We start from the raw sequence: 13,110 nt of genomic DNA, 5'->3' as shown, positions 1-13,110 counted from the left end.
AACATTGTCTGTTTGATCTGACAGGGAAGTATTTCAATTTTCACCATTTTGGGAATTATCTTTGCATAGTTTTACTGACATCTTCCACTTTGTGTTCTTTCCCTAGCGCAGCAAACTCAGTTTTCACCTTTTTTTAAATGCCAGAAGCGATGCTTTTTTGCTTGCTCTGGATCACTGCCTTTGTACTCCCTGACAACACACACATTCTCTCTTATTCAGCCAAGACAATATTGTTAATTTATTATTTTATCTCCTATTTAAAGAGGCAGTTGCTGGTTCAATACTGAATGTGGCCCCCCTCCCTAAAACCCCCCTTCTGATCCTGAGGGCCATACCTCTACTCTCTCCATTTGAAAAATAACGTAGACTATCCAGGCCTGACTGTACATAAAAGATTTTAATAATGAATCACACGAAAAACTCAGGTTATACAACTGAAAACTGAGTAATGACACCTTACATTCAACTTTGGATAATCTCACATTATTTTCCAGAAATGAAACAGACCCTAGCATCTTGTTGGTTTAACTCTTATACTTTACTTCATACATAGATTTCACTGATCAGTCACACACTTACAATCCATTTTTAATACTGCTTTAAAAACAAAGACACAATGCAGCATTTTCCCATTAATTCAGATTTTAGAGAAACAAACATGGCACAAGCAGAACATTCATTGACAAATGTACAGGTTTGGCTGTAGACAGTCTGTAGACCCAAATAGAAAAACCAGTGAAGAACTGTCAGCATATTACATTCTATCCTTTGATTGCTGAAGTTATAACACCATAAGAAGGGAGAAAATGTTGCTACACAATACTTGAGAACAATTCAAAACCACCCCTGGGGTTGGAAATGAGGGAGTTATGCAAATCTTGGGTGTTTCCTAGAAACCAAGTTTGACTATACTATAACCACCTCCCCTAGGCAGTGAGTGGAATGTTTGAACTAATATTCCCTGATGCTGACATTATTTTCGCTCTGTACTGCTCTCTTACAGAAAGATTTGGAACAAATCAACAGGTGTCTAACCTCCACAGCTCCCTATCCTGTAAGCCCAGAAGGCCCTAAACTCAGCAGAACTGATGTGCTACAGCTCATAGGAGACAGGACACAGGGGGGCTACTCAAAGGGACTTTGCACTCCTTATGTGCCATGGAGACTTTTCTATGATGCCTCTCTTTGCAGTAGTGCATGCGTGCACATCTAGGCTGTGGCAAGAGAGGAGCTAATGGAGCCATATGTCATGGCACCTTCACCTAGAGAGGATGTAGGAGCCCTAGTTGCTAGTACTATAAAAGCCCCTTAGTTGTGAAGGGAGGTTTCACCTGACCCCTCTCTGATCCTCTGTCCAAGCTTCATTTACGCATGCTTTGTATGCATGGCAGGAGAGCGGTGAACAACATTTGGGTCTTAATGAGGTGTTGAAAGAACCTTCATAGCTGAGCTCAAAATGAGATTGCTGGTGGTTGCATTCAATTACTGAAGGGTTAAACCTTGCTTCAGAAGTTCAGTAAAACTGATATCAGGATGCCAATGCAGTATTAATTGATCAAAGGTCAACATTATCAAGGATTAATGCCTACCAAGTGCTTAGAAGATGAGCAGCATGAAGTATTAATTTTAATTGTTATTAAGAACCCATTTATAACAACCTAACTCAAGTGGAGTAGTACCTTACTCTGAGAACAAGCCCAGCTTGTGAAGTAAGGTACGCCTCAAGTTGAGTAAAAGGGCTTGACTCTCCCACCATTCTGTCAGTCAGAAACGGAAGACCTCTGTGCTCGAACTGAGATTTTAAATGTTCGTATTGTTCACCAACCCAGCAGCACGGGCTTTGGCGATTTTTTTTTTTTTTTTTTTTTTACTTCAAGAACCCGTGTAGCAAAAAATAAAATAAACCCAAGAAACAAAGACAAACAAAACCACACACAGGCTGCACACAAGAGCTATTCAGTTTCAAGTACTTTCTTTAAGGAAACATATGGGTGTAGTTTTTCCCCCTAAAGATTTGATTAGCCCTAAAAGATTCTCCATTGGCATAATCCTGATTCATTACACTTTTCTTTAGCAGCAGAACAGTCTGATTGTCCATGATACTCCAATGTATAATTTGGGTAATAACTCCACTGACATCAGTAGCTACCCAGTGTAAAATCTGGTATGGAGAACGAGAGCATTCTTTCCTATTACCCAGCAATGAAGTTGCTCTGTTGGGTAATTAAGTTCTAGTAATGGTTAATATGGGCAGTATGTACACAAATATACAAATCACAGTATATCGCATTTAAAGAAACAAGGTGGGTGAGGTAATATCTTTTATTGGATCAACTTCTATTGGTGAGACAGAAGTTTTTGAGTTTACACAGAGCTCTTCTTCAAGTCTGGGAAATGTGCTCAGTGTATCACAGCTAAATACAATCAAAATGAAGCAGCCAGTTAACATGTCTTCAGTCATGGGCAGGGGGGAGGGAGGAGAAGGAACGGAGGAGGGACTATAGATTATTGCTCCCCCCCTCCTTCTTTCCTTCCCCTATAACTGGATAGGTGGTAACTGGCCACCTCACCTTGAATAGTCCCTTGAAATATGTGTTAACTATTTATGCTAAACAATCTGTTCCACCTTGTATTTAGCGGTGACACTGGGTATGTCTACATTGCAATCCGACAGCCGTGGCTGGTGTGTGCCACCTGACTCTGGCTCACAGGGCTTGGACTAAGAGGCTGTTTAACTGCGGTGTAGATGTTTGAGCTCAGATTGCAGTCCAAGCTCTGGGACCCTCTCACCTCACAGGGCCCTAGAGACCAGGTTCCAGCCTGAGCCCAATGTCTACACTGCAATTAACCAGCCCCATAGCCTGAGCCCAAGTCAGCTACCATGGACCAACTGCAGTACCCTCTGAGTACATTTCCCAGACCTGAAGACAAACTCTGTGTAAACTGGAAAGGTCATCTCTCTCTCCCTGCAACAGAAGTTGGTCTAATAAAAGCCATTACCTCACTCACCTTGTCTCTCTCATACCCTGGATCCAAAATGGCTACTACAACAGCAGCATACAGTATAGATTATTTGGCAAACATCTTTTTAAAATCATAACATTATTTTAGGTTATGATTAAAAACATATTAGGTTAAAACCAAAAAATCCTCACCGAGGCAAACATCTGAGAACAACTTTTTAAAAATAAAATATACATGTCAAATTTACAATTTTAGTATTGTGCAAAATAGCTCATAGAGAAACATGGCTCACCCTAAAAGATTGTACATGCTCACTGGGGACTTATCCCCAAAGACTGCTAATTATGGGATTTATCATTTTATTTAGAAAGTGCTTATCCCTATAGTACCTAGGCACTTAAGGAATTAAAGTTGAAAAATATTAATAAGTGAGCCATAACTTGCCTAAAAAACACTAAGAATCAGGAAGAGTAAACGTCACAAACCAGAAACCCCTGCTATTTTCCTATCATGAAATTAAATGAACATTGGGTAACATTTTTAAAAGCACCTAAAAGACTTAGGAGCCTAAGCCCCATTTTCAAAACTAACTTAGGCACTTCAGAGCATTAGTCCCATAGGCCTTCAGTGAGACTTTGGCTCCTAAATCACTTTTGAAAATAGAACTTGTGCTTTTAAAATATGTTACTATTGTTAAAGTCTGGGCAGCTCAATGTTTGATTACTTTTTCTTCTCCTGTACCTATCTCCCCGGAGCCCACTATTCAGAATATGTGGAGTTTTTGTTTTCAGAACAAATGCTTCACTGTTATTTGCTTTAAACAACAGAAATGCAGTGCCAGCAATCTAGCACTCTTGCTAGTATTTGTGGGATGGAGGGAGGAAGCACGTCAGTAATTATGGAAACAAATTGCAGTTTCTGTCTTCTGGAGACAGTGGGAGCGAGAGAGGTTCTTATGAGGAACAGCAGCTAAAATTAAAAATGAAGATGGAAAAAATACCACGATAGTGTCCCTTTCATTTTGAAGTGCAATTTTAAAAGCCTATTGGGAAAAGCTGAGAAATAAAACTTACCTCTCCTTCTCTTCGCATCCACTGACTCACACCCAATCTCTGCCACTAGCATATAGGTCCACCCATGCAAGCTGGCATGTGGCATGTTGATCAGCCAGTCCTTGCTCAGGATCCCTCCACCCAGTTCCCACTGCCAATCCAGTTTCCCTCTCCTAGTCCTGATCCCATCCCCCTCCATCCACCTGATGATCCATGCCACACGTTTCCTGGAAACTCTGGGTCTTGTTCCCACCAGATATCACTGTACCTCATATATCAACTTCCCAGCTGTCACTGATTTACTTTATGCCCATATTCTCCTGGATTAAAAAACAAAAACAAAACAACCCCCCTCCCCCAACATACACAGGGGTATTAATAACATAAATGCTGAACTGTTAGAATGATCACATGCTTTCCAAACCAGCAGAGCATATGGGTATTTTTTTTCCATAAAAAGAACACTGAATGCTTAGATTATTCTGTTTTTAGTTTCACCATTCTCCAGTGTAGAAGAGAAGTTATGTTCTTGTTCTTCACTTGATTTCATTTCTGATGAAAACTGGCTCATCTCCCGCCCTTCTAAAGTCACTTTATTCCTTTTGGCAAATGCCTGGCTGATTTCATTAATGGTCTTATTTTTTGTTTCGGGCAGGACAAAAAACAGATAAGTAGCTCCAGCAAGGCAGATGACAGCAAACACCAGGAAACAAAATGTCTGCAGTCCAGCCTGTTAACAGAAAACAAATGAAACCAACATTACAGATACTAGAGAGGCAAGAATCTTATGAGTAGAAGTAATTCTTGGGAATTGTTTGAAAGAAAGTACATTAAACATACAGAACAGCAGCCTGGGTGAATTGCATTTATATTGAGAGACCTGGAGCAATTTTTTGACAAAGTACAATAGTAGGCTGCATTAATTGCAAGCCAGCAGAGCAAGTCATTACCAGTTTAAACATGCTAATTTTTCAGTTACTTCATGAGGAAGGGAGGGTACAAAGAGCTTCCTCCAACCTTCTCCAGGGCCCTTACTAAAGGGCCAGATCAGGAGCTCAGAGGAGCACAGGATTGCAATCAAGGTGCTCCTGAGTCATGTTGCACTCTAAAGCAGGTGATGGAGGAGTCACTCACATGACTTCAATGGGACCTGAGGCTGCTCACCACTTCTGAAAATCAGGCCAGTTACTTAGGTGCCTAAATATGGATTTCAACATCTAGGTTTGAAAATGCTGGCCAATATTTTTAGTAGCACCCCTTTGTACTTCGGTTAGCACAATATTAAGAATCTGTCACAGCCTTCAGGGAGCCGAATGAAAGTTTTGAGATTATAAAGCCAAACACAGATTTTCTTTTTCCCCCCGTTTCTAAAGTTATAGGTATATATTATATAGGAAAAGATGTTACAATAAGAGCTACCTTTCTCAAGAAAAGAGAGAGCACTGCAAGGATTAACTAAGATCAGTGATATGAAATACAATCCAAGTTTACATGCTTCAGATTTTACTGCTGCAAATGCTCTACTGTACAAAAAGAGTGATAACTAACTTCAATAATTTATCATGAAAACTCTAGCTAGATTGTAGGACTTGCATATTATCAAAATGACAGTGTTTCTATCCTGCTGGTTGTTAAATGACCCTTGTTAGACTACCCAAGTTTTTATAAAACAATTTTTCAAAATGTTCTGTAGTATTCGAGACACAATATTGCAAGATACAGTTTCTTTAAACTGGGAATGCAGACTGACATTCTGCCCCCACTGAAGTCAATGGCAAAACTGTCATTGACTTCAATGGAGCCAGGATATCAACTGGAGTTTTGAAATATCTCCCTTCTCTGTTTTTATGTAACTTCATACACTCAAACCAGATGTGTATGGTACCCACAACAAATCTTTCATTTATTTTTATTTGCAAGGCAAAGTTTAGAACTAAGCATTGGTTGCAGACCTAATAAAAAAATAGCTACACACACATTGCATATTTTCCATGACATCTGACATGCAGTCATGAGTAAAAAATACAAAGGGAACTAGACATTACTCACACACACACACTTTTCTAAAGACAGAGGTTGCTAGAAGGCAAGTTGTATAGAAGACAAACAAAGACTGATTGGAGCAGGGGGACTGGCTCCTCAGTCTCCCACCTCCCCTGTTAATACCCTAATTGCCAAACTTCAGAGTCATTCTCATTTTCCCTGGCCTAGTGATCTATTTAACCACAGTGGAACAGCTTCAATAGGAAAGATAGAGGGCACCCTGCCTCAGAATATCCCATAGTTCAGTGGTTAGAACACTCTCCTGAGACGTGGGAGATCCGTGTTCAAATCCTTTCTCCTCCGCTGAGAGGGTGGAATTAAAGTTGGGTCTCCTGAATACATCCTCGGTGAGTGCTGTAATCACTAGGCTAAAAATTATAAGGTGGGCGCCTCCTTCAGCTATTTTGTGGGGAGTGAGGCGGGTGCCTAACACATTCTCAACAGAGTTGACTTAGATGTCTAAGCCAAGTGACTCCAGGAGGGGTTCCTGGTTGCAGATAAAGGGCAGAGAGAGACTGTTCCCTGCACACCTGGTCTTAGGTGCCTACCTCCTTTGGAGGGGTAGGGTTTAGCATGCACCCATCTCATCAGAATCTCCCATTGGCTGCCTTGAGCAGCTCCCTGCCTACCCTGCTGGCTTTTGTGGATCATATTATACAGTATCTATTCATTTTATAGAGAGCCTAGCCTAACTAAGCCTCATGGATCACAGTGTGGTGCCAGTGATTCTTCTACGCACCTAAAAGTTAAGCATTGTGAAGTTCAGTGTCACTTTGCCTAAATCTCATTTGTGTATCTCGGCCCAAGCCACTATCCTTTCCACATTCAAATTCCGCTGAAAAACTCATCTCTGCTGTGAAGCCTACAAGAATTGAGCTATGATTTGTATATATATACACATACATATACACATTTACAATTGCTCATTAAGTGTACAGGAACTGATGATAATTTCACACAATCTTTATGAAACCCTGACTTTCCCCAACCTTATAGTATATTCCTCCCCTCTTTGTTGTCCCACATCTACATTCTAGAATGCAAGCTCTTTGGGGTGTGGGGCATGTGTTTGTACTATGCCTAACATTATTTTACATGTCCCATTCAGTTACCATCACCTAAATACTAGATGTCACAACTGATGCAAAACAAAACACTCTCTGGTGAAGGCTAAGTCCAATAAAAAAGAGATTTCTTACCCTGTCATTTTTAATATTCTGGCTGAATTACCAATTTGGCTAGTCACAATGTTTCCAGGGATAATTAATCTGGCTCTGCCCTTTTATTCACTTTTGAAATGCAAAGAAAGCACATCCTCTGATATACTGACTAAGGCCCCCTGAATGCAGCAGCCCAATGCTCCTGAAAAACCCAGCAATAATAAGAGCATGTACACATGAAATGAGGGGAAATGTTCTGGTAAGGAAGCAGATCTGGCTTTCAAGCTTATGAACAGACAGAAACAAATGGATTTAATAGCTATGAAAAATAACTTCACAATGTCTCCATAAGTTATCCTGTCATCTTGAGAACTGTAATTTTGAATGTGAGTTTTCAGCTTTTAGAATCGTTTAATAAGATTGCAGTTTTGTCTTTGTCAAGCACCAGGTGGCCGGCTGATACGGAATGAAGTAGGGGCTGTCTAGCATGGAAACCAGCATGATTAGAACAGGAACAAGGGCCAGCTGGAGCAGAAACTGTGAGATGAAGCTACTGGCAAAGAGAGAGCTTCCAGCCAGGTAGTAATGTGGAGTAGATTGGACAGGCTGCTTCTTTTAAGAGCCAAGATCACCTAGATGGGTCTTTGCCTGTGGATTGGTTGAGCCCTGGTTGAATGGCATAGGACCTATTACAAGACCCGCAGGTAATTGCCTTTGATGACTCATCATACTCTCTGGCTCAAGGATGATACATCATGTTTAAGCAGGCTGGGGCTCAGAGGTAACTCAGGAATAGGCAGGCTCAGATTCCGAAGGATCACAATTTACTCACCTGCCATCCTCTTTTAAATCTCTCTATAAAACATACCTTTGCCATGGTGTCTACAAACAAACAATGTGTTGCATTGATTAGGCTCGCAACCGAATACCTCTGACTAATTTACACAAATGCACCTCTTGCTACTGCTACCTTGTCCTCTCACCTTTATGCCTGCCTTGTTTATTCACCTGTTGTGTTTGTTTAAATCCTAGACTTTGAGCTTTCTGGGGAAGGGACTGGCTTCGTACTATTTGTTTGCACAAGGCCTAGTACAATGGCGCCTTGATCCCTGACTGGAAACATTTGGCATTTCTGCAGCAGTAATAATGAAGTGTACTATCCTCATTGTTGCATTTAATCACAATGGTTCTTTAAAACTAGCCGATCCTTTATGAAACAGGGGATATATGAGAGTAATAATGTATCTCTTAAGTCTCATGTAATAACTTGGTATTTAAAAAAAAAGTTCTTATTTAAACATCATGACAACAAAAACCATTAAAAGCTCCTCTGATACTGCCAGAAGCTATACTTAGCATATGATGATAGTATATCAAGTGGGAACTGACTCCATTAAAGGGAGTTACACTACTCTCTAAAATGGATAAACCATCTCGAGAATCTGTACTTTCATGGAAAACATTTGTTACAATACATTTTGCCTATACCATTGTATAAAGGAGGGGTCAAATTCTGAAATCTTTATGTAGGAAAACTCCCAATGGGGACTTCAGGACTTGGCCCTTTGTTTAATTAATTTCAAAATTGCATCACATTGTTGACTCATTCGATTTGTGATCTACTATAAATTCCCACATCCCTTTCAGCAGTACTGCTGCCTTAGCCAGTTATTCCCCATTTTGTAGATTTGCATTTGATTTTTATCTTCCAGAGTGTAGTACTTTTCGTAATTGCCTTTATTGAACTTCATCTTGTTGAATTCAGATCAGTTTTCCAATTTGTCAAGATTATTTTAAATTCTAACGCTGTCCTCCAAAGTGCTAGCAACCACTCTCAGCTTGGCCTCCTCTGCAAATTTAGAAGTGGACTCTCTACTCTTACCATTATCTAAGTCATTAATGAAAATATAGACTAGTACCAGACCAAGGACCGACCTCTGTGGGACCTCACTAGATATGTCAGCAAACCATTGATAACTCTTTGAGTATAGTTTTCCAATCAGTTTAGCACCCACCTTAAAGTTATTTCATCTAGACTATATTTCCCTAGTTCATGTATAAAAATGTCCCATTGGAATGCACCAAAAGCCTTACTAAAAATCAAGATATATCATGGCTACAGCTTCCCCCCATTATCCTCTAGGTACTTACAAACTGATTGTTTAATAATTAGTTCTAGTATCTTTCCAGGTATCAAAGTTAGGCTTTATTCCCCAGGTCCTCTTTGTTCCCCTTTTTAAAGACAGGTACTCCATTTCGATGTAAATGCAGTGCAGTCAATGTACCCTCTCAACAGGATAAAAGATGCAAAAATGTTCCAGGCCTGTGTAGGGTTATTATTGTGTGCAGAGACAGAAAGTACAGGCATTACCTTCCCTCCCCACCCAAGCAAATGCTGAAAGACACTGAGTATTGATTTTTGCCCTTATCAAAAGTCATTTCTTTCAAATTGCAGCATCCACCCACATGGAGCAAGTATTAGAGAGCTCATTTTCAAATCAAGAAAAGTGAAATGAGTTGAAAAAAGATCTAGTATTAAAATAAATGTTGCTATGATTTTTGTATATGCTGAAAGATTTTTTTAAACTTAAAGCTTTCAAAAGCTGTTAAAAAGAGGAAAAATCTACACCTGTTTACATTCTGTAAGTACCATAGCCTGGAAGAATGTGGAATTAGTTGAGTACAGTCCCTTGCTGGATCATTTAATAATGTGTCAATTGATTCCTTATTCAGTCCATCTTGCTGTAGGGCTCAGTTACTAAGTGATGATGTGATAATTGTAAAGAGGATTAAACTACCACTTGGCAGGAGGTATTCTCAGAAACAGAGAGGAGAATGAGTGAATGAACTCATTCTGGAGAGGTGTTGAAGAAACCTGAGCTTTTGAAACAGGCCTTTAAAATCTTCTCATTTGGAAAAAGAAACCTTAATTATCTTGCTCTGATGTTGACCTGATGTTTTTTAACTGAACTGTGAGCCTTTTTGAGATTATTCTCTATGGAAATTTAATCTAAAACCAAACTAAAATGTATTGAGTATTTTTTATTTGTACCTGATTTGCCATCTCTAGAATAGCAGCAGTGTTTCATAATTATTATCGGATTACCCCGTTACTTGTTTGGGGAATTTTACCTGGGGACTGTTGCCCTTCTCTTCATTTTCCTAATCTGCTGTTTATTTGCAGGGGCAAAATTAATGACATTTAATCAAGAGCCCATGTACTCTGCAACAACTGATATTTAAATTCACAGATTCATAGACTCCAAGGCCAAAACAGACCACTCTGATCATCTTATCTAACCTCCTGTATAACATAGGCCTTAGAACGTCCCCACTATGATTCCAAGAGCATCTCTTTTAGAAAAACATCCAATCTTGATTTTAAAATAGCCAGTGATGGAGAATCTATCATGATACTTGGTAAATTGTTTCAATGGTTAATTACTCTCTCTGTTAAAAATCTACAACTTATTTCTAGTCTGATTTTGTCTAGCTTAAACTTTGAGCCATAGGAACACATTATACCTTTCTCTGCTAGACTGAAGATACCACTATCAAATATTTGTTCCCCATATAGGTACTGATAAACTGATCAAGGTAGCCCTTAACCTTCTCCTTTTAAGCTAAATAGATTGAGCTCACTGAGTCTACCATTACTGTATAAGTAAGGCTGCATGTCTGTCAGAGGTCTTGGAAGTCACAGATTCTGTGACTTTCGCATCGGCCAGTGTGGCAGGCAGCCCCTGGGTCAGCAGCAGTTTGGGTGTGAGAGGGGGCTCAGGGCTGGGGCAGGGGTTTGGGGTTTGGGAAGGTGCTTACCTTGAGGGGCGCTCCCTGCAAGTGGCCGGCGTATCCCTGCAGCTCCTCCTAGGCAGAGGGGTCAAGGGGCTCTGAGCCCCTTGGGGGTTCTAGGCCATGCGGCCCCCTGCACCCCTGGCACCAGCAGGGGTCCCAGGCTGCCACCTGCAACCCCCCACCCCATCAGCAGGGGTCCTGGGCCACCACCCAGCACCAGCAGGGGTCCACTCCCAGCATGGTCTCAGGCCACCCTTCCCAGCACCCACAGCCCCCCGGCCCAAGTTTTAGTTAGTAGTATATAGTACAAGTAATGGACAGGTTTACTGCCCATGACCGGTCCATGACTAAAAATACCCATGACTAAAATGCAGCCTTAATTATAAGGCATGCTTTCTAATCCTTAATCATTCTTGTGGCTCATCTCTGAATCCTCTCCAATTTATCAATATCCTTCTTGAATTGTGGACACCGGAACTGGACGCAGTATACAGACGTTAATTGCACCAGTGCCAAATACAGGCATAAAATAACCTATTTGAGATTCCCCAGTTTATGCATTCCCAGAATCACATTAGCTCTTTTAGCCACAGTGTCACACTTGAAGCTTATGTTCCTCTGATTATTCATCACAACCCACAAGTCTTTTTCTAAGTCACTGCTTCCCACAGAGTCCCCCCATCCTTAAGTATGATCTTCATTCTTTATTCCTAGATGCATACATGTACAATTAGACATATTAAAAATGTCTATTGTTTGCTTGAACCCAGCTTACCAACAGATCCAGACCGCTCTGTATCAGTAATCTGCCATCTTCATTACTTACCACTCCCTAAATTTTAGCATCACCTGAAAACTGTATCAGTAATGATTTTATGTTTTCATCCAGGTCATTGATACAAATGTTAAATAAGATAAGCCACGAACCGATCCCCATCGGACCCAACTAGAAACATAACCACTCAATGATGATTCCCCATTTACAGTTACATTTTGAGATTTATCTCCTTCTGTCCCTTTGCTTCCCTTCTCAATTTTCTAGAATTTCTAGCTTCTGATTTTTATGTTCATTACTATCTACCTTCCTTTTGTTATATATAATATAAAAAATATAAATAAAGCTCCCTTCACTTCCCCTCTAACCCAAATTAGATTTCTAAGCAATATGACCTTCTTCCTTGATTGTGGGTTTTGGGTGTTCTTAATCAATTCCTAATTATCATTCTTATTTTTCTGATTAAATTCTTTAGCGAGGCCCTTTGTTTTCTGAAACACCCAGTGGAATACATTAGACATTCTGTATCAGCTCCTGAATTTACTGAATTAAATATGAAAGTGAATATCATCATCAATGCATTTTAGTTTACTCTGAAAACTGCAAATTTAGGAGCAATGTCATAGATTTTGACATTGCATGTCTGCATTTTAGAAATTGCCATGAGGGCAACTTAGAGGTCATGAGCATTGACTAGGGATGAATTGGAGTTTCTGGCACATGAGAGGATATGTGATGAGAACTGATAAGCACACCGATTGGATGTTTTTATTAAAACGATCAGCAGTGAAATATTTACTCATGACGACATTTAAATTTGTGACAATATGTTTCAGAATCAGCCAACTGAGATGAATGCATTGTTGAAGAAACCCCATATGACTCCCTGCATCTACTTTAGCTAGCAGGAAAGCGGTAGGTGCAGGAGGTTTAAAACTGATAGTAAGAAAGTCACCCGGTCTTGATTTGAAGACATCATGAGATAGAGAATTCACTACTTCCCGCTGTTGTTTGTTCCAGTGGTTAATCATCTCACTGCTAAACATTGTGCCTAATTTCTAATTTGAAATTTGGCTGGCTTTGGGTTCCAGTCATTGGGTCCTGTCCTGCCTTTCTCCACTAGACTAAATAGCCCACTAGTACCCAGTATTTTCTCCCCAGTCTTCTTTTTGATAAATTAAACAAACTGAGCTCTTTAAGTCTCTCACGATAAGGCAATTTCTCCAGGGCAAGGCATTCTGTGGCTCTTTTCTGTACCCACTCCAATTTTCAATATCCTTTAAAAAATGTGGATACCAGACCTGTATGCAGTATTCCAGGA

The 13,110-nt window shown here is 40.1% G+C and overlaps 1 protein-coding gene across 1 annotated transcript in view; it reads right to left on the bottom strand.

Moving 5' to 3' along the window:
* Positions 1-384: 384 nt before the first annotated feature.
* SLC2A9 (solute carrier family 2 member 9) overlaps positions 385-13,110 on the bottom strand; it is a 173,265-nt gene continuing 160,539 nt past the window's right edge. The window contains exon 12 of the mRNA XM_074951677.1: positions 385-4,746. Within this exon, the coding sequence (XP_074807778.1) occupies positions 4,489-4,746 (258 nt within the window). The 3' untranslated portion in view covers positions 385-4,488. The remainder of the gene's footprint in view (positions 4,747-13,110) is intronic.

The sequence above is a fragment of the Natator depressus genome, chromosome 4 (assembly GCF_965152275.1).
Source record: "Natator depressus isolate rNatDep1 chromosome 4, rNatDep2.hap1, whole genome shotgun sequence".
NCBI classification, from domain to species: Eukaryota; Metazoa; Chordata; order Testudines; family Cheloniidae; genus Natator; species Natator depressus.
This window is presented reverse-complemented; position numbering and strand designations above follow the sequence as displayed.